Below are 22,042 nucleotides of genomic sequence, written 5' to 3' on the forward strand. Positions count from 1 at the left end.
GTATCGGCTGCGTGAGAAAGAAACACTGACAGGCATGCCAGGGCACCGCCTGATCAGTGACGTCAGCACACGCTGGAACTCCACCTGTGCCATGCTGAAGTGCATGGTGGAGCAGAGAGCAGCCCTGGATGCCTTTGTCTCTGAGACGAGGGTCTTTCGGGATGAGAATCGTCTCACCCAAGAGGATTGGGTGGTCATTTCTCAGACTGTGGAGGTCCTTGGGCCCTTCAAGACCTACACAGAAATGTTCTCGTCTGACACGGCAAGCATCGTACTGGTCGTCCCCATGGTCCAGATGGCCCGTGAGGACCTGGCCTCGTTTCTAGTGCCAGCTCAAGGCCATGCAGTTGTTCTTCCAGCGGTGCACGCCCTGGTTGTTAGGCTGCAGGAAGGGCTTGAGGCCCACTTTCAGACTTTCACCCAGGATAAGGTCTACATGATGGCGACCATGTTAGACCCGCGCCTTAAGGGCACAGTCGCCAAGCGGGCCAACGAGCTCGATCATTGGCGAGACTAGCTCTCCCAGAAGGTCGAGCGTTCCAGAGTCAGGGGGGGCCCAGTGCCGGTAGTTGAGGAGGAGAGGGGTGGAAGCAGCTCATCTGCCACTTCCGCTGCTGTTGTTCATCCCCAACCTCCCCAGCTAGGCAGTGTTGCCCACCAGACTCATGCCACGAAGAGTCCTGAGATGATACTCATCGGGCGGGTCGTTGGCCCCTCTAGGAGTGGTAGGGCACCGAGAGTGAAGACGGGTGCTGCAATGGTGAGGGACTATCTTTTGGAGCCCATCGAGCCGCAGGAAGCGTCTCCTTTGGACTACTGGGTTACGAAGGAGGAGGTCTGGCTGGCCCTCTCCTCCGTGGCCAAGGCGTTCCTCTCATGCCCACCGACGAGCGTGCAGAGCGAGCGCGTCTTTTCGCATATGGGCGACATTGTCTGCCCACATCGCAATCGCCTGCAACCCTGGACAGTTGGGCAGTTGGTCTTCCTGAAGGTCAACTTGCCTCTATTCGGCTCCCCGAATGTAGACTTTGAGAGTGAATGAACTGACCACCCACTTGTGCCTGCATCCTCTCTTGGCCCGTGCTTGGAAGGTGGTTGTAAAACGCTCCTCCACTAAAAATAGACTAGAGTCCAAAGACAGTCCAAAAACTCACTCACAAATTGATTGGCAGTGCACCCCCCCCCCCCGCCCCTCATCCCTCCCCAAACCAAAAGTGAATGCTGGTTTAAAAACTGCAAAGTGATCCAAATTTCCCCAGTCCCCCATCCACACATGCCTAATAATACTGAAAGGGCCACTGCAGCCCCCAACTGTAACCAATAGCACCCACAGGCCCAGCCCGGATAACCCAGGTTTTTTTTCAGGGGAAGGAGGAAGAAAGAAGGAGGTGCCAGTGATGATGACAGGCAGCCAGCAGCCATACCAATACTGAGGTCCCTCTAATGGGACAGTGATGCTGGTGTGTTGCTGAGCTGAGAGAGAAGGAATGGTTGCCTTCCTCTCACACAATCTGAGGTCCTCCCAGTGATCTTCCTCATTTGGGGTGCAATTCTGGCTCGCCTCCTTGTGGTGCACCCTGAGTAACGCAAAAGAGCCTGGATCAGCCAACCATCCATCACTCAAGGTAAGTCAAAATGCTTCTTGTTTTGTGTCAGATACAGAATGATGTGGAGCTAGGTGTGGTGGTCCACCACTTCTCTTGTTTGAGAGTTGTGTTGTTTGGGGCAGGGCTGGAGAGCTGGCATCTGTAGATTGTGTGTTCTGTGGCAGGGAAGCTGGCACCTGGGTGAGAGACCCAGAGCCAGCATGCTTGTTGTGCTTGGCCAGCTCTCCCTGTGTTGTTTGGGGCAGGGCTGGAGAGCTGGCATCTGGGTTTGCTGCAGCCAGGTCTGCAGAGCAGACCTTGAGCAGATTGTGTTTTGTGTGGCAGTGACGTTGGCAACTGGGTTTATATTGGTTCCAGGCCTGCAGGGTTCATAGAGTAGATAGAGGGATGTAGTGAATTTGGGTCCTATAGAGATTCTCTGGTGTGAAGTTAGGTTTGGCTTTGGGTACCCCAGGAATTGGACCCCCAGTCCAATTTTTTTTTTTTTGCCTTGTGGGTTTGGTGTGGGACAGTGCCCTGAAGCTGCACAGCAGTTTGGGGGGCTCTCCTCAAAACCTCCTGCTCCCCAGAGCCACTTTTCCCACGACAATTACAGTGAGGAAGTGGCTCTAATTGTTTTTTTTCTCACCATTGGGAGCAGTGTTCCTTTTGGGGTGCCCACAGATGGGTGCAGTCTTTTTGGGCCAGGAGGGTTTCATGCTGGGGAGTCCCCTGAAGTTGCCCTGCAGTTTTGGGGCCTCTCCCTCAAACTCCCCTCTGGCCAGAGCCACTTTCCCCACAGCAATTATAGTGGAGGAAGTGGCTAATTGGGCTTTCCCCATCATTGTTGGCAATGGGCCTTTTGGGGAGCCCAAAGACAGGGACCCCCTGGCCCAATCTTTTTGGGATTTGGGGGTTTTGTAGGGGAGAGTCCCCTGCGGGTTCCCTGCAGTTTTTGGGGCTCTCCCTCAAACCCCCTGCCCCCCAGAAGCCTCTAATTATGCCCTATGTTGCCATTGATTTCAATGGCCCATAGGGTATAATGGTGGAATAGGGGCACCCTCTTTGGGTGCCCCTGGAATGGGACCCCATGGCCCAATCTTTTTGGGACTTGGGGGGGTTGTAGGGGAAAGTCCCCTGCAGGTCTCCTGCAAATTTGGGGGCTCTCCCTCAAACCCCCTCCCCTCCAGGTGGCTTCAAATATACCCTATTTGCCATTGATTTCAATGGCCCATAGGGTATAATGGGGCCGTATATTCGGAAATAGCCACGCATCTACCGTATATGCGGCTATTCCGACTATGGAATTCAGAAATATGCGGGATTTCATATTTTTTTTCCCCTGTATACTTCCAAATCTGTGTACTACCGAATTTTTTTTTTTTTTTTTTTTGCACATCCCTATCTAGCAGTATTTTTGAATGTGCATCATGGGCAAAGACAACCTGCTAGCAGAATGAGGCATTCGATATGGGTATGATGTGATAAACATGGGTTTTACAAGATCTAAGCCGGGGTGGCCTAACTTGCTTAGCGCAAGGGCCGCACAGAATAAACACCAGACATTTGAGAGTTGCAAAACTAGAAAGGAAGGAAGATGGGGAGGGGAAGGAAGGAGAGGTGGAAAGAAAGCAACTTTTACTTTAAATGCATTCTCCAAGCCACCGATTGGCTTGGCTTGAAGAATTGATTTAAAGAGACAAATGCCTTCTCCAAGATGGCCAATGGGGCAGTGGGGGCTTCGAGAGCCACATTATATGCGTGAAGGAGTCACATGTGGCTCCTGAGCCACAGTTTGGCCACCCCACACCTAAGCCATGAAGATATTGAAGAAGATATTGGATTTATATCCTGCCCTCCACTCCAAAGAGTCTCAGAGCGGCTCACAATCTCCTTTACCTTCCTCCCCCACAACAGACACCCTGTGAGGTGGGTGGGGCTGGAGAGGGCTCTCACAGCAGCTGCCCTTTCAAGGACAACCTCTGCCAGAGCTATGGCTGACCCAAGGCTATTCCAGCAGGTGCAAGTGGAGGAGTGGGGAATCAAACCCGGTTCTCCCAGATAAGAGTCCGCACACTTAACCACTACACCAAACTGGCTCTCCATCCCCCAGTCATATTTACTGAATCCTGTATAAATTATATGAATATATATTATGATTTATATATACATACACATTGAAATCAATGAGCATAGAAAAGCACAACTTTGCTTCAGACTGCAGATTATGGTTGCGATCCTAAAAATGCTTTCCTGGGAGGAAACTCCAATGAATAAGGCAGGACTTACTTTAGAGTACGTGTTTAGGATTGCTGTTTAAATCACCCATGAAGGAAAAGGAATGATTCGAATGAACAAGACTGCCTAATATACAGTAGTCACCCTGAATATGTCTTTAATCAAACTATGGATACTTCATACTCTCTGTCTTTCTGTGGGGATTCTGACTGGGGACTTATACCCAACTGAGGATTGCAAGAATGGAACCGGGGGCAGTACTTCTTCCAGAACAATTAACACAGAGCACAATACTAATGATTTTGTGTAAAAGGATAGCCAAATGTCAAAATAATCTTCCTAAGTGGTTTATGAACCGTTTCAAACACATTTACAGACAGCACGCTAGTTAGACGGAGAGATTATAATGTAAGTGCAAAATAGGAATTTGGAGAACAGATTTGGATGGCACAGCCCTGGATTAAGGAATCCAGTTATTTGTGCTAAAATCTCGTTTACTACTGCTTTCTGTAAGACATATAACCTAAGTCTATAGCTAGGGCTGCCAAGTCCTCAGGCTGGACAGGGTTTCCCCCATCCTGGAGGTTCCCAACCCGACAGCCCCAACCAGGCCAGCGGGGGAACCTCCCCTGACGCCACCAGCGCAGTGATATCATCTGGAAGTGACATCATTGCACCACTGACACCTCTTGCCAGCCACTCTAGGCGTTTCTGGGAAAACTCTATGATTTCCTGGACACTCTAGCAATTTGGGAGCGAAATCTCTATGGTACAATAGTGTTTTCCCAGAAACGCCTAGAGTGGCCGGCATGCGGCGTCACTGGCACGATGGCATCACTTCCTGCGGGGGACTTGGCAACCCTACCTATAGCCTACATTTTGTTAATTTCCGTTGCAGTTGTACAGATGAGATTTCAACACCAGCAGCCTTCAGTTAGGTAGATCCATGTGGGTAGCCATGCTGGTCTGAAGCAATGTGGGAAAGTTAGAGTCCAATAGCACCTTTAAGACCAACAAAGTTTTATTCAGGACGTGAGCTTTTGTGTGCATGCACACTTTGGCAAACAGGATGGAATCAGATTTCCCCGTCAATATATACAAGGCAGAGGTTGAACAGCAAATTAGCATACAATACCGTATTTTTCACACCATAAGGCGCTCCGGAGGATAGGACGCATCTTCCTCCTGGGGGGCGATCCGCTGCCTCTGCCGCCGATCCGGCGTTTCTCCCGCGCCTGCCTGCCTGGCTCCATCTTCTTCAGGCAAGCGCTGGGATCGCTCCACATGGCCCCACCGCAAACCCAGCGCTTCGCAAGCGCCGGCTGCGGAGGGGGCAGCATGCTTCCTCCTTGCCCGTGTGCCTGGCTTCAGCTGTGATGTTTAAAGCAAGCGCTGGGATCGCTCCCTCCCCCCTCCGATCGCAGCGCTTGCTTTAAACATCACAGCTGAAGCCAGGCACACAGGCAAGGAGGAAGCACCCGCCCCCTCCGCAAACCCAGCGCTTTGCGAGCGCCGGCTGTGGAGAGGGCAGCGTGCTTCCTCCTTGCCTGTTTGCCTGGCTTCAGCTGTGATGTTTAAAGCAAGCGCTGGGATTGGAGGGGGGAGGGAGCGATCCCAGCGCTTGCTTTAAACATCACAGCTGAAGCTAGGCACACAGGCAAGGAGGAAGCATGCTGCCCCCTCCGCAGCCGGCGCTCGCGAAGCGCTGGGTTTGCGGTGGGGCCATGTGGAGCGATCCCAGCGCTTGCCTGAAGAAGATGGAGCCAGGCAGGCAGGCGCGGGGGAAGCACTGGATCGGAGGAAGAGGCAGCAGATGGCCCCCCCCGGAAGGTACGTACCTTCGGACCATAAGACGCACACACTTTTCCCCCCACTTTTGGGGGGGGGGGGAAAGTGCGTCTTATGGTCCGAAAAATACGGTATTTTAAATGTTTTAAAATCCCATTTAACAAAGTGGGCATGCACACAAAACCTCACATCCTGATAAAACTTTGTTGGTCTTAAAGGTGCTATTGGACTCTAGCCTCCACTTAAGGTTGGTTTGCACAAATGTCTACATGGGCTTGCATTACTCAGAAGCATTTGTCAGTTTTATAAATACAGGTAGGCAAGAATTGATAACACTGTTAAATTTGGAAAGCTTTTCCTGGCTTCTTTACTACTGGTTTGTGTAAAATATGCTTATATTTCTTTAGAACATTTTTAGGTTGCCTTTCCACCCAGCTTTGTCTACCCACAAAAGCTGGATTTTCACTCCCCCCTACCACAAATAATTATGGAAGGTATAATAGTTCTGGAATCTAAATTGTCTTCACCACAGGCTACAACTTATATTTATCATTGTGTGCCTCGTTACAGCGACATCTATTGACACAATACAAGCATTACAGAAATCTGAAATATTAAGTTAGGGGGAGAAGCTTACCTTATGTTCTCACCTTATTCAGGCCATCAATTTGCCACAAATGTCTAACACATAAGAGCACGTGGACTAGTAGAATGTGTTGGCTGACTTGTACAACGTTTGTAAATGCATTCAAATTCCACGTACCATAGCACGATACTGCCACACAGGAGTGGAATTCTAGCAGGAGCTGCTTTGCCTATTAGGCCACGCACCCTTGGTGTAGCCAATCCTCCAAGAGCTTACAAGACTCTTTTTTTGTAAGCTCTTGGAGGATTGGCTACATCAGGGATGTGTGGCCTAATATGTAAAGGCGCTCCTGCTAGAATTCCACCCCTGCTGCCACAATGCATCAACTAAGCATCTAGGAAACCTGATGGTTATGGATATCAAAATCTGAACAGAATAAATTTAAGACAAAAAAGAAAGGTCTTGCTTTCGTTCTGAAAGAAGGAAAGTCTCCACCAGACGAAGAGGGGAGGCTAAAGTGGAGGTTAACTTCAAGCAGTGTCAAGGCAGCCGATTTGACATGCATTATAAAACTTTAGTGTGCCATAATGAATTTCTAAGGGATTCCAAGGAAGTAGGTGGTTTATCCTATTCTTCAGAGTTACGGCCTACGATCTTCCAGAGCTCCCAAGCTGCAGGGTCTTCTAAACTTCGGCATCCCTGAGGAAGTCATTAGTTATATTATATTATCTGCAATTGCAACATTATCAACACAAATAAATACCTATATTGATTTGGACCTGCACAGGACACTTAGCTGCCTGCCTTAAGCAGAGAAAAAGGAAAGCTCACTTGCCAAATGCTATGCATTGTAAACTCGAGCGTGTCATACAAGGCCTTTCAAAGAAGAGGAAAATGTCACAAAAATTTGTAGATTAGCAACTTAGAGACACTGTTTTTCCATCCCATTACACACTTCAATACAGTCTTCAATGCTTTCCCCCTTTCTGATATGAAAGCTCAAGTGCAATTCAGGCTGAATAGACTGAAAAGACTGATGATACACTGGGAAAGCATAGAGGCACATTCCCTATTCACCACACATAGCTGATACTGGGCAAAACAAGAGCATCACAAATATGACCATAAGAACATAAGAGAAGCCATGTTGGATCAGGCCAATGGCCCATCCAGTCCAACACTCTGCGTCACACAGTGGCCAAAAAAACCCAGGTGCCATCAGGAGGTCCATCAGTGGGGCCAGGACACTAGAAGCCCTCCCACTGATTGCCCCCCCTCTCCCAAGCACCAAGAATACACAGCATCACTGCCCTAAACAGAGAATTCCAACAATACGCTGCAGCTGTTAGCCACTGATGAACCTCTGCTCCACATGTTTATCCAATCCCCTCTTGAAGCTGTCTATACTTCCTTTTATCGGTTCTAACCCGACTGCTCAGCAATTTCATTGAATGTCCACAACTTCTCGTACTGTGAGAAAGGGAGAAAAGTAGTTATTTCTCTACCTTCTCTATCCCATGCATAATCTGTGTCAGCCATAGGAGTCTAGACACCCAATCTCCTGTCTCACCTTTTTGAAGAGGAAGGGGCTTGCGCGTAGAGTCCTATATCTGATTTTTAGTTTATTTAGATATTCATACCCTACTGTTCCCAATGGAGAACTCAGCAGGGATGTGATGTCATGGGGTCCACCCTTCAAAGTGGCCATTTCCTCCAGGGGAACTGATCTCGGTAGTCTGAAGATCACCTGTAATTCCATGAACTTCCAGGGCTCACCTGGAGTTTGCTAATCTTAGTTGTAGGGTAAAGACAACGCAACACATGCTATGAAAGTCAAAGCAGACATTAAGCTGGGAGTTTCATTGATCCTTTCTTCCTTTTGAACAGTAGGACTGGGTACAGACGGGCAGCTTGTGGTGGCAGCTTCCTGGCTCAGGAAAAAGGCGACAAAGTTTGAGGCACCCCAGGATGCTCAGGCAGAGCTCACCCCACTGCCAGAAGAGGGTCAGGCTGTGTGTGCCCTGGAGGAGCGATCACACTGCTTGTGCACTTGGGAGGCGCTTCCCTGGTGCTCCTGGGCCGTTCAGACAGCTGAGAAAGGCAACAGGGAAGAACTTCAGAGATTTGCCACCAGCTACTTTTGGAAGCGACATAGAGGCATCAGAGGACGAGGTAAGGGTGGGAGCAAGGTAGGACCCAAATGTGCGCATCTGAATGCGCCATTTTAATCCAGATTTGGGGGTGCCTGTGTCAGCCCAAACTGAACGTCTGAATTCAGCCTATGATGGGGGGGGGGGGTCACCTTCCTCTTGTGTTGTCTTTCTGATCTCAAACTGCCCCCTGAAGTAGCCATTTTACCTTACTGGCCTATTTACCCATGTAAGTACCTGCATGTTTCCCCAAAATACTAGCTGTGCAAGGCCACTTCAAGTCGCAAAAATGGTGCATGGGCGAGGGGCTTAAACATTCACTTTGAACGGCAGTCCCACTACAAATTAAGCCTCCAGGGGCCTGGTATTTAAAGGCGCAGTGCCCCTGGGATATTCTTTTATGGAACACTCAATGTGACACTTGGTTTGGGACTAGCAGTGCAACCCAAAGAACATTTCCTTGGAAATAGGCCTCAGTGAACAGACTTGAGTGGAATGCTGAGGAGACCTGCTCAGGATTAAGACCAGGAAATAATGAGATATATAGAGGTAACTTCAGAAGGTCAAAGCAAGCGAGCCAAGCCACATACTGAAAAATTCCTTACCGTTGTCCAGCTATTTGATATAGCAAAGCCCAAAAAAGCCCAGAAGTATTTGGGATTTTTGGGGGCTGACAGATACTTGGCATTAAAGGGTGTTTGAAAGGATTGCAGTCCCTTTAAGCAACTTCTGGGTGAAGCCACAGCTTGAGGAAGGCATTTAAAGGGACTGTGAGCCCTTTAAATGCATTCAGAGTTTTAAAAGGCATTTAAAGGGATCGTGTTCCCTTTAAATGCCTTTTTCCCCTCCAATGGAAACAATGAAGGATGGGGCCACTTTTTTCTGGGGCCCAGAAAATTGAACCCCCTGGTCCAATCTTTTTAAAACTTTTTTTGAGGGGGAGTTTTTTGAGGAAAGGCTCCAGCAGTGTTTTGATTTTTTTTTTTGAGGAAAGGCACCCACAGAGGCACAAATACCCCCAGTTTGATTCTCCATTATACCCTATGGGGACCACTAACTATAATGGTCCCTATAAAGCATAACAGAACAAAAAAAATTTCAGCAATTCTGAATGTTTACCAAATACAAATACAATACCAGTATTGGGATTCGGGAATATCAAGAAATACTAATATTTTTCAGGTTCAGAATATCTGAACTGGAAAAATAATGTGGGTGGGTTTTTTCCCGAACCCCGTAAAGGCTAACATTAGTCCTCCAGCCTAGACTACCACCATTCCATATACAGTGTTTTTTTCAGGCTGCTGAACAGATAATCTGTATCTGAAGAAGTGTTCATGCACACAAAAGCTTATACCACAAATAAAACTTTGTTGGTTTTAAAGGTAGCATTGGACTCAAACTTTGTTCAGGTACTTCATCAATCATTGCAAACAGACAGACAGAAGATGTGGGATTGAGTTACACCAGGGCTTTTTTGGTAGCAGGAACTCCTTTGCATATTAGGCCACACACACCTGATGTAGCCAATCCTCCAAGAGCTTACAGGGCCTACTGTAAGCTCTTGGAGGATTGGCTACATCAGGGTTGTATGGCCCAGGAGTAGAATTCTAGCAGGAGCTCCTTTGCATATTAGGCCACACACCCCTGATGCAGCCAATCCTCCAAGAGCTTAGAAAAAAGAGCCTTGTAAACTCTTGGAAGACTGGCTACATCAGGGGGTGTGGCCTAATATGCAAAGGAGTTCCTGCTACAAAAAAAGCCCCGGTTACACCTAGTCACATGCTGCATATGTTTCTAAAAATTTTATATTCTGGGAACAGGATTTGTACCAATCAACATGTTGGGCAGAGAGATCTTCTCTTCTCAGTTGCCAGGATGACATTCTGCCCTGAACCCAAAAAAACAGAACAGGGAATGTGGGCGCCTCACGTTGGACCTTCCTAACGGAGATCCCAATACCCTTCCTACAACTTCCGTTAACATTATTTTAATTTCCTACAAGATGGCACCAAAGTTTTCAGGCATCTGGAAAACAAATACACATCTATTTCCAACTCCGCCTGCCTTAGAAATAACTGCATTCACCCCAGGGGCTCAAAAACACCTTACATCAATTCGCAGCACTTCAAATGCTTATAAGTAATTTTAGCGAACAACTGTGGAATTGTGGGAAGAGGCTGGGGAGGGAGAGAGCTGAACGGAGAAACTGCCTAGAAGTTTATTGCTTATAAAAAGATAAAAACAACACTAAGGCTCTTTTAAAAAAAAAAATCTAATATAATAACTGTCAGAATTGTAAGTGGGGGTAAAAAACCAAAAGTTGCTTTTTATTTTAATTTTATTTAAAAAAAAGAAGAAGTGAACAAAGACTACCCAAGGCACCACAATAAAATTACATTAACTGTAAAATTACATTATTAATTCTTTAATCTCACTTGAGGCCCCAAGCTGTTGCTATGTCCAATTACCCAGCTAACCACCTGTCAGAACTGTAAAGCTAGTTTAACATTACCTCCAGGACAATTGTGTGCCCTGTGATCGGTCAGGTCTGCCAGCGAATCGAAGTCCTGCTGACAGTTATCACAGGTGTAAATTGACTCGTCCTCCATGTCTTCATCTTCCTCATTTCTCTCTTCCTGGCTGGTAACGCTGTTCCTCTCTTCCAAAGCCCGGATCTCCCTTGTCTCATTCTCCAGCTCTCCTCCCAGGCCTCCTACAAGCAAGGAGAAACTCGGAGTAAGTTTGGACCATGCAAAGTTTTTACAGGAAACAACCTGCATACATGAGGGCTCTTTCACTGTGACCCCCCCTAACAAAATGACAGAGAGGCTTGTTTGTTTCGACGTGCCTTGAAAATTTCTCGTGTGTCTCAAAATTCGTATCCCCCTTTTCATGAAGCTGCCTTCAACTAAGCCAGATCTTTGACCCACCAAGGTCAGCATTGTCTACTCTGATTTGCAGCTAGATTTGAGTCCACTTTTGAGCTGTGGTGCTGGAGAAGACTCTTGAGAGTCCCTTGGACTGCAAGAAGATCAAATCAGTCAGTCCAAAGGGAAATCAACCCTGATTGTTCCCTGGAAGGTCAGATGCTGAAGCTGAAGCTCAAATACTTTGGCCAACAAATGAGAAGGGAGCACTCACTGGAGAAGACCCTGATGCTGGGAAAGACAAAAGAAGAAGGCAAAAGAAGAAGCGGACGGCAAAAGATGAGATGGCTGGACAGCATTACTGATGTAACTAACACAGATTTGAGCAGACTTCGGAGGATGGTGGAAGATAGGAGGGCCTGGTGTGACTTGGTCCATGGGGTCACAAAGAGTCGGACTCGACTGTGCTACTGAACAACAACAACTTGAGTCCACTAGCACTCCAAAGACCAGCAAGATTTTACGGGTATGAGCTTTCAGGGATAACAAGACTTTAGCGGTATGAGCTTTCGAGAGCCAAAGTTCCCTTTGTCTATCAAAAGTTCATACCCCTAAATCTTTCAAGGGCTAATGGACTCGAATGTAGCTCTTCCGCTGACTGTAAGCAGCTTTCTAGTGTCCTACCCATCAGATACTACCTGATACTTTTAACTGGAGTTGCTGGGGAACGAATCTGTAATTTTCCGCATGCAAAGCACACCTTCTACCACTGAGCCACAGCCCCTCCCTAAATGAGGCTGCCTTCTACTGAGTCAGACCTTTGACCCAACAAGGTCAGTATTGTCTACTCTGACTGCTAGCAGCTGTGAAGAGTCTTAGGTAGAGGTCTTTCCCTTTTAACCAGAGATGCCAAGGATTGAACCTGAGACCTTCTTCATACAGAGCAGATGTTGTATCACCGAGACATGGCCCCTTCTTGGTTTAGTCCCCTCCTGAACAGAGCCTCTAATCGCCTTTGAATGCAAAGCTCAGTTAAACGGCCCAACGCAGAAGCCTCTTATTTCATTATTTACAGACAATACCATTCAGCATCTCAGATCATGTACAGTATTCAGAAAACTGACAGTATTTAATTAAGGCCTGCTAATAAAACTAACATACCATGTTTCAATTCTTAATCTTTTTTTTTTTCCTCTCTACCAAGAAAATAGTTTTCATGCAAATGTTAAGTCTCCTAGGAAAAGAGGAAAAGAGACTTTTGCAGAATTGAAAGGACATTTAAAAGGCTGCAAGAATCATACCAATCTTAATGAGCTTAACAGGTTGAATAATATCTCGGGTTGGTTCACAGAGAATTACAATCATGACCAAAAAACCCCATACAGCAGTCATTTCCAGCCTCATTAGCATCCCGCAGCCCCAGTTACAACCCTTTTCCCAGTGAAACTCCGACTTACAACTACTCCAGGCCATTGAGTTTGTGACCAAATGTAGAGGTAGGAACACTGAATTTAGCTGCATGGACAGACATTACCTACACAATTACAATTAACAGTTTTAGTCATGGAAGGACTCCCACTATAAGCAGTAGGGTTTTTGAAGCAGGAACTCCTTTGTATATTAGGCCACACACCCCTGATGTAGCCAATCCTCCTAAGAGCCCTGTAAGCTCCAGGAGGATTGGCTACATCAGGGGTGTGTGGCCTAATATGCAAAGGAGTTCCTGCTCCAAAAAAAGCCCCATATACGCACATGTGGGGGTAAAAACCACCTGCTTTTCTGAAACCTCCTTTGCAATTTATTAGTACCATCCATATTCACACTAAGATCTTTTTTTCTCAGTGCTGGCTGTGACAAGATTGGTCCAGATACAGGCAAACAAAGACCTTGCAAATCATAGGTCAGGGGTCGCCACTCACCAGTATGGTATCTGTGGGCACCAAGGTGCAGGGTGATATCTTTCCTGGCACCCACCAACTGTTTTTAGAAAGTGGGCAGGGTCAGGTGAGGCTTTTGCCCAGTAAGGCTTCTGATAGGCTACTGCAGTTTTGATTGGGTGCTTTAGCAGCAGCTGCCACCAAAGCACAAGGATTTTCATTGTGTGACTGAAGGCAAACTGTGGCAGCCATTGTATAGCTGGCTCTGCCTCCGATGGCAGCCATTTTGTGACCTATGGTAGCCATTGTATAGCTGACTCTGCCTCCTATGGCAGCCATTTTGTGGCCTGTTGCAGCCATTGTATAGCTGGCTCTGCCTCCTATGGCAGCCATTTTGTGGCCTGTTGCAGCCATCGTATAGCTGGCTCTGCCTCCTATGGCAGCCATTTTGTGGCCTGTTGCAGCCATTGTATAGCTGGCTCTGTCTCCTATGGCAGCCATTTTGTGGCCTGTTGCAGCCATTGTATAGCTGGCTCTGCCTCCTATGGCAGCCATTTTGTGGCCTGTTGCAGCCATTGTATAGCTGGCTCTGCTTCCTATGGCAGCCATTTTGTGACTGTGCCCACCATTCTGTGTCAGAATTCCAAAGGTGCCCACAGGCGTTGCTACAAGCCTTTTCAGCTGTTAGTCTCCTGTGTCAGAAGCCCACCAACCACACACACAGATCATTCCAGTATGCCCCATCACCATGCTGTATGAATAAGAGAAACCCACATCAACTGGGAATGGACCAATGGATTTCTCCGGGTTTCAAATCAAGCTCATCAAGATTCTACACACAATAAAAATGAACATTGTCCTTGTTTGTACAACAGTTCTGCAGGGCATGTAAAACGGCACTCTTTCACCTTGCTTTCCCATAATGGCAACTTCTACAGCAACGGATTAGGCCCATAAACCAAAAATTTAAAACCACTCTGGACTTCCTACCGCACTATGGCGATCTGGGGTCCCTTTGGAACACCTAATTCTGATCATTCAGTTATACTGATACCATCGAAATTAACTGTTTCATGAATTAATGAACTAGCACCTACTGATATGTTGTTTTATAATTTATGTTTTAGAATTGTTTTATGTTCCTATGTTTTTATCTTGTTTGGTCATTCTTTGACCCAACCTGTGAGCTACCCTGAGCCTGCCTTCGGTGGGGAGGGCGGGATATAAATCAAATCAAATAAATAAAATAAAACATGGCAGCCATTCATATTCTTAGGACTAGAGGACATGCATGATCCTGATCAGGGGTGGAATTCTAGCAGGAACTCCTTTGCATATTAGGCCACATCTCCCTGATGAAGCCAATCCTCCAAGAGCTTACAAGGCTCTTTTTTGTAAACTCTTGGAGAACTGGCTACATCACGTGGGTGTGGCCTAATATGCAAAGGGGCTCCTGCTAGAATTCCACCCCTGGTCCAGATTCAATCAATAAAATTGTTACCTTGTCTGAGACTAGAAAGATGATTAGTGTAGACCAACACAGGCAAGTAAGAACAAAATGAAGATACGTGGTTTACTTCACAAGATATGAACCTTGCAATGAGTCACTGGCAGATTTCAATTAACACCAACCACTGAAAACCAGATTTCACCAAATGCACTGTGCTGTGCAAGCTAGCATAAATCCACTAATGGGAGGGAAAAAACCATACTGTTCTGGAGAGAATTCGCAGCATGCCGTACCCTTTGGATAGAGAGGGAAATATTAAAAATCAATGCATAAGCTTTTAGAGTATCATAGGATCTCTCAATGTTTAAATCAACACCACATTTCCAAAGTCAACAACTGTCACAGTAATACCAGCCCATTAGCTACAGAAACCTCCTATTATAATCTCCAGCCGCTAAAAGCCTGTCAGTGACCCAAGCATTTGGAAAAGAAAAGGAGTGGGCTGGGGGGTGGGAATCTACTTTTCACATAACTTTCTAACAATTAAATTGATGCTTATTCGAAGGAAGTGCCCACTTTCCACGTTTTTGTGCTTGTATGGCCTCACCCCCCCCCCCTTCATGTCAGTAAAAAAAACAGACTATATGAGAACAACGCAAGGAACAAGCCCTATACGGCTTTGAACTGCTATCTATTTAATAACTGGCCTCCCGAAGACCGTTCCAACTTTCTTCCAATAACCACATCCTCATCCCCGTTTTCCATTTTGTTGTATTTACTGGGTGAGCCTTTAGACCATTTTTGCATTCCAGACGCAAATCACGAACATAAATGCCGGATTCAATCTCTTTAAAGCTCGCATGTCCCGTAGAGTTGATAGTTAATAAATCACGATGCCAACCCGCCAGTTTTATAAGGCTGAAACCTATAAAAAGAGTCCAAGAATATAAATTTAATTTAAAGAACTGCCATCTGAACCCTTTACTGTCTGCTAATGGAAAACTTACGGTCAACCATTTCTGGAAACAAACCATTGACAACAGACACCAACTTGGGCAAGTTTATTCAAAGGAACTATTTCTCGTTAGCAATTTCTGCCATGAAAATTATTCAGCAATTTGGAGATAGTTTAATGCATGTAGTGTGGATTTCATAGTGTGTAATAGTGTATGTAGTGTGGAATAGTGTATGTTGTGGATTTCATGTTTCGTAGCTGGAAGGTCCTGCCAGGCTCATTGGGACTGAGCTTGGGGACTTAGGAACAATGGACAGCAGGATCCAAATCCCTGCTTCCCTGGTCCAATCACAGGCCCCCAATGACCCAATGGCGTCCTAGCACAGGAACTTAAGACAGTATATAGTTGGCCCTAGGGTTGCCAAGTCCAATTCAAGAAATATCTGGGGACTTTGGAGGTGGAGCCAGGTGACATTAGGGGTGGAGCCGAGATCAAGGCTGTGACAAGCATAATTGAACTCCAAGGGAGTTCTGGCCCTCACATTTAAAGGGACGGCACACCTTTTCAATTCCTTCCCTCCATAGGAAATAATGAAGGATAGGGGCACCTTCTTTTGGGGCTCATAGAATTGGTCCCCCTGGTCCAATCTTTTTGAAACTTGGGGAGTATTTTGGGGAGTGACACTAGATGCTATACTGAACATTTGGTGCCTCTACCCAAAAAAACAGCTCCTCCAGAGCCCCAGATACCCGCGGATCAATTCTCCATGATTTTCTATGGGAATAAATCTCCATAGGGAATAACAGAGTTCCCAGCAGACATTTCCCTCCCCTCCCCCCGCTTTCTGACGACCCTGAAGCAGGGGGAGGGCTTCCAAACCGGGGGATCCCCTGCCCCCACCTGGGGATTGGCAACCCTAGTTGGCCCCGTTGTTCAGTTTCAGTTCTACACGTTGCCATGCTGTATCGTAATAAAAAGCTTTGATCACTGTAACCACGTTTCTCCATTCATCGAACCCACTATATTATAATTTGTTTATTTTCATTTTTTAGTCAGTGGCATTGCCAGGTCTCCCACTCTTGCGGAAGACCTCCTACCTAACAGCTTCTGCCCCTTGCCACTGCTCAGCAGGGCATTGGGGGGGGGTGCGGAATGGAGAGGGGGAAATCAGCATCACTGCAACATGGTGAAGACAAAAGTGACATTATCGCATTGTAACAGCGGTCTAGGATTCCCTGAAACCATAGAGATTTGGTGGAAACCCAGAACATCATTCCAACATGATAATCTCATTTTCAGGTTTGTGTTGAAGTTACACCAGTGCATCAAAGTGACACCAGTTCTCATGTTCCAATCCTCATAAGTTCCTGCCAGATGTTAGCGTTGGGCTCAGGGGTGGAATTCTAGCAGGAGCTCCTTTGCATATTAGGCCACACACCCCTGATGTATCTTCCAAAAGCTTACAAAAAAGAGTCTTGTAAGCTCTTGGAGGATTGGCTACATCAGGGGTATGTGGTCTAATATGTAAAGGAGCTCCTGCTAGAATTCCACCCCTGGTTGGGCTGGTCTCCTGGCAAGCGTACACAGTGGAACTGGGATCTGCACCTAAGTCTTCAAGACACACGAAACCCCTACACCACACTAAATTGTGGTGCATGTCCAGAGGTTGTCATACCCAAGGCTCTCCCTGTGAGAGGCCATGGCACATACTGAAGCCACCCTGAGACTCCTTTGAGTATTGAAAGGTTCTCTTCTCTTCTGTTATACATCTTTTCATCAACCTTTCTACTGGATTTTTATCATGCTGTTCCTCAAAGAAGTTCAGGATGTCATTCAGGGCTCACCCTTCCGCCATTTTATCTTCCAACAACCTTGGGTTTCCAGCTCAATGCATTATCAAAAATTCCCTTTGTTATCCACAGATGACAAGAGTCTAAGCCAAGGTTTTCCCAGCCTTTTTGAGCTTGTTGACACATTCGGAATTCTGATCTAGCTGCAGTCACAAAATGGCTGCCATAAAACAGCTGCCACAGCTTACCTCCAGTCACACAGTAAAAAACCCTTGTGCTATATTAGAAGCTGCTGCCAAAGGAAAATCTTTTAAAACCTCTGCAGCCAATCAAATCTCCAGTGGCCAATCAGAAGCCCCACCTGGCCACACCCATTTTTAAAAAACACTTGGCAGTTGGTCACCAGGAAAGTTCTTGGTGGGTGCCATGGTGCTTACCGGCACCATATTGAGGACCCCAATCTAGGGCTTTTTTATAGCAGGAACTCCTTTGCATATTAGGCCACACACCCCTGATATAGCCAATCCTCCAAGAGCTTACAGTAGGCCCTGGACTACTCTGTTAGCTCTTGGAGGATTGGCTACATCAGGGGTGTGTGGCCTAATATGCAAAGGAGTTCCTGCTACAAAAAAAGCCGTCCCAATTTAAACCATTGGTCTTCAACAACTCGCTCAGGATATTCCCCAAGGCAGGCTGCAGCAGAACGACTGCAACCATATTTTAGGGGAAAATTTGAAAGATAAAAAGGGATCGCATCTAAAGAGACAAGAATAAAAGACTATACAGATCAGGATTACTACTGAGTTCAGGGTCAGCTGTGGCTGAAGTCCAATATGCTGAGCAATAGCCTTAATTATCAATTGCAAGTAGGGGGTGTATAATGGCAAAAAAACAAAAAACCAGTACACAAAACATGAAGGTACATTTTGCCCACATATCAGCGTACACCTGTAATGCATGTTGTTTTCCCTGTGTGAAAGTCACATCCATCTTGTAGGAAATGGTCCTTAAAATTCCATGCATTGAATAAAATCCTTTCTGTCTGTCTCTTACACATGCAACAACAAGCGGAAGGGGGGGGGGGGGATTCCACAACTGCAATACACAAACACACACACACACACACAAAATTATTTGGTCCAGCACGTAGCTAATGGTGTTGGCTTCCTAAGACGTACAACTTAATAAAATTGATCTCACTGCAGTACTGTAATGAAGAACAGTAGGATAAGGCTACCCTTGAACCACGGAAAATTGTATATTGTTACCTCCTTGTGACCTCCTAGGGCTACAGCCATTCTAACCTCTCTGAGCTGTCATTTGTACAATTCTGACAGCAGATGGAACAGGAGAGCAAACCGAGTGGAGCTCCAAGGAACGGGGAGGAAGAACTCTTTGCTGGCTAAATCTGCTAAACAATAGTAAAGCCAGACTGCATTTTCCTGGGAAGACCAAACGCTTCACCAATAACACAACTCAATTCATTTGGAACCAGGGTTATCAAATGCTGGATCATTTAGGTAAGCCTTTGAATTCAAGTCAAAGACATATATAGCATACTAACTTAATCAACTGAGTCTTTCCTGCCCAAGAGTAATATGCCAAATGTTTTAGAAATGCCACAAACATCCAACAACATGGCAAACTGGTCGAGATTTTCCATGTAGCTGTTGGTCACCATCCAGCTGCCATTTTGTTTTATGTTTACTGAATCACACAGAATAATGAAGCATTAATATTTGCCTCGAAGGACTTTAATTCAGCTAATCACCATCTGCTGGTTGTCTCTGGCCCGAAGGATGTCTCTCTTGCCTCATCTAGAGGTGGAGCATGCACCCATTAGAGATTAGGGCCCTACCTGATTTACTAACTTGTCATAGGGCCTGTAAAATGGAGCTGTTCCGCCACGCCTTTGAGTGAGGCAGTGGACGCCCATAGTACATCAAGTCCAGCCTCCCTCGTCACAGTATTCCACCATCTATCAGGCCTAATGAGATATCATATATCATCAGTTCCACCTTTGTTTGCACTATGACCTGAAATGGAGTAACTTTATTTTTTTTAACTGTTTAAATTCACTTCTGTTTTTTATTGCTTATTGTTATTACTTAAGTTTGTTGGAATCCACCCTCAGCCCGCTTGCAGGATAGGGCGGACTAGAAATTAAAATAAATAAATAATGTTGAGAGATGAGATTCAGTTTTATTTGCATCCTAGCCGTTCCTTTTATCAAGAGCCATCTTGACCGTACTGAAGTATCTTGCAAATTAATGTAAAACTGTTTAGGAGTGCTCTCAGTTGTGTTTATGAACACATGCTTAAATTATGCAATTATCAGGATTTGGCACAGCGTTGAGAACATATCAGGAACAGGAAACATGCTCCTAGGTGTCATAAGCAATCTTCAGAGACTGAGGAAGAACAATTTGGAATTCCTGGTTAAAGGCAGACGAACCAATGGTCAATGGAGAAAGTGTGCGTCAATGGGAGTCCTGGAATCTTTAGGGGCGCCCATGGGCTTCAGGAAGTTAAAAACACAGACAGTTGCTACTCTCTTCCAGGCATTTTTTGTAGTAGGAACTCCTTTGCATATTAGGCCATACCCCTCTTATGTAGCCAATCCTCCAAGAGAATCACTAAATGATCACTCATACCTTCCCAGAACAATACCTTCCCAACACAACTTGTCATTGCTGCTGTTGTTTTGTTTGCCATGCCCCCCCCCCGGTATGTATTTATGTGTTTATACATTTTTACTGGATTATTTTATGTACTATTTCAAATCAAATGCTGTTTTAATGTTCAAATGTTTTCCCGGTCATATATTAACATACATTAAGCTACATTATACTGAATCAAGCGACTTCTTACCCCCACCCCCCCCCCCGCAAAAAAAAAAAAAACTTGCTTCTGGGCTCCATTGTTCAAACCCCCAGTGAGAATTCTGCTGAACTCTAAGATCTGACAAACTTTCTAATTATTTCCCCCCCACAAAAAAATCGAAAAATAACCAAAACATATAGAGCAAAAAGATGGAAATCTTCATCATGCCACTGTGACCTCATAAGAGAAAGTCTTTTAGCATGATGGGAGTAAGATTTTATTATAACAATTCTAATTTAAGAAGCATTTCAAGATAGGTGCTTAGCTGATATAATTGAGTACATCTGCTGGTGATGCGTGTGGAAACGAGTTCAGCAAATGAGTTGTGCTAATGAGCTCCAGTGCCTTTTTTTCTACAAAATGACCCCCCCATCTCTGTATGTGTGTGTGTGTATATATAGGTCCTCTTGTGGATCAAAAACTGGCTAATTAATAAGAAGCAGAGAGTGAGTATAAATGGGCAGTCTTCGCAGTGGAGGACGGTAAGCAATGGGGTGCCGCAGGGCTCAGTATTGGGTCCCATGCTCTTTAACTTGTTCATAAATGATTTGGAGTTGGGAGTAAGCAGTGAAGTGGCCAAGTTTGCAGATGACGCTAAATTGTTCAGGGTGGTGAGAACCAGAGAGGATTATGAGGCACTCCAAAGGGATCTGTTGAGGTTGGGTGAGTGGGCATCAACATGGTAGATGAGGTTCAATGTGGCCAAGTGCAAAGTAATGCACATTGGGGCCAAGAATCCCAGCTACAAATACATTGATGGGGTGTGAACTGGCAGAGACTGACCAGGAGAGAGATCTTGGGGTCACTGTAGATAACTCACTGAAAATGTCAAGACAGTGTGCGTTTGCAATAAAAAAGGCCAACGCCATGCTGGGAATTATTAGGAAGGGAATTGAAAACAAATCAGCCAGTATCATAATGCCCCTGTATAAATAGATGGTGCGGTCTCATTTGGAATACTGTGTGCAATTGTGGTCACCGCACCTCAAAAAGGATATTATAACATTGGCGCACCCACCTTGTGAATTTCAATTGAAAAAGCATGGTATAGCATTGGAAAAAGTCCAGAAAAGGGCAACTAGAATGATTAAAGGGTTGGATCACTTTCCCTATGAAGAAAGGTTAAAACGCTCGGGGCTCTTTAGCTTGGAGAAACGTCGCCTGCGGGGTGACATGATAGAGGTTTACAAGATTATGCATGGGATGGAGAAAGTAGAGAAAGAAGTACTTTTCTCCCTTTCTCACAATACAAGAACTCGTGGGCATTCGATGAAATTGCTGAGCAGTCAGGTTAAAACGGATAAAAGGAAGTAGTTCTTCACCCAAAGGGTGATTAACATGTGGAATTCACTGCCACAGGAGGTGGTGGCGGCTACAAGCATAGACAGCTTCAAGATGGGGTTAGATAAAAATATGGAGCAGAGGTCCATCAGTGGCTATTAGCCACAGTGTGTATATATGTGTCTGTGTGTGTGTGTATATATATATATATATAAAATTTTTGGCTACTGTGTGACACAGAGTGTTGGACTGGATGGGCCATTGGCCTGATCCAACATGGCTTCTCTTATGTTCTTGTGTGTGTGTGTGTGTGTATGCTTTTTTGTAGCAGGAACTCCTTTGCATATTAGGCCACACAACCCTCTTATGTAGCTTACAGGGCTCTTAGTACAGGGCCTACTGTAAGCTCCAGGAGGATTGGCTACATAAGAGGGTTGTGTGCCCTAATATGCAAAGGAGTTCCTGCTACAAAAAAGCCCTCTGTGTGTGTCTATCTAACTAAATAAAAACACAGAGCAGATGTTTTAACTACCCAGACCCCATTACCTCTAAATGGGGTCTTAGCCACCCCCCCTCACCCTCATGCA

At 45.8% G+C, this 22,042-nt stretch overlaps 1 protein-coding gene across 2 annotated transcripts in view; it reads right to left on the bottom strand.

The window, feature by feature from the left end:
* Nucleotides 1-22,042, bottom strand: part of ZNF423 (zinc finger protein 423) — a 475,743-nt gene that overhangs the window by 322,289 nt on the left and 131,412 nt on the right. For both annotated transcript variants that reach the window (XM_060254540.1, XM_060254539.1), the window contains exon 3: nt 10,864-11,064. In XM_060254540.1, coding sequence (XP_060110523.1) covers nt 10,864-11,064 — 201 coding nt within the window. The remainder of the gene's footprint in view (nt 1-10,863; nt 11,065-22,042) is intronic.

The sequence above is a fragment of the Heteronotia binoei genome, chromosome 14 (genome assembly GCF_032191835.1).
Source record: "Heteronotia binoei isolate CCM8104 ecotype False Entrance Well chromosome 14, APGP_CSIRO_Hbin_v1, whole genome shotgun sequence".
Taxonomy (NCBI): Eukaryota; Metazoa; Chordata; class Lepidosauria; order Squamata; family Gekkonidae; genus Heteronotia; species Heteronotia binoei.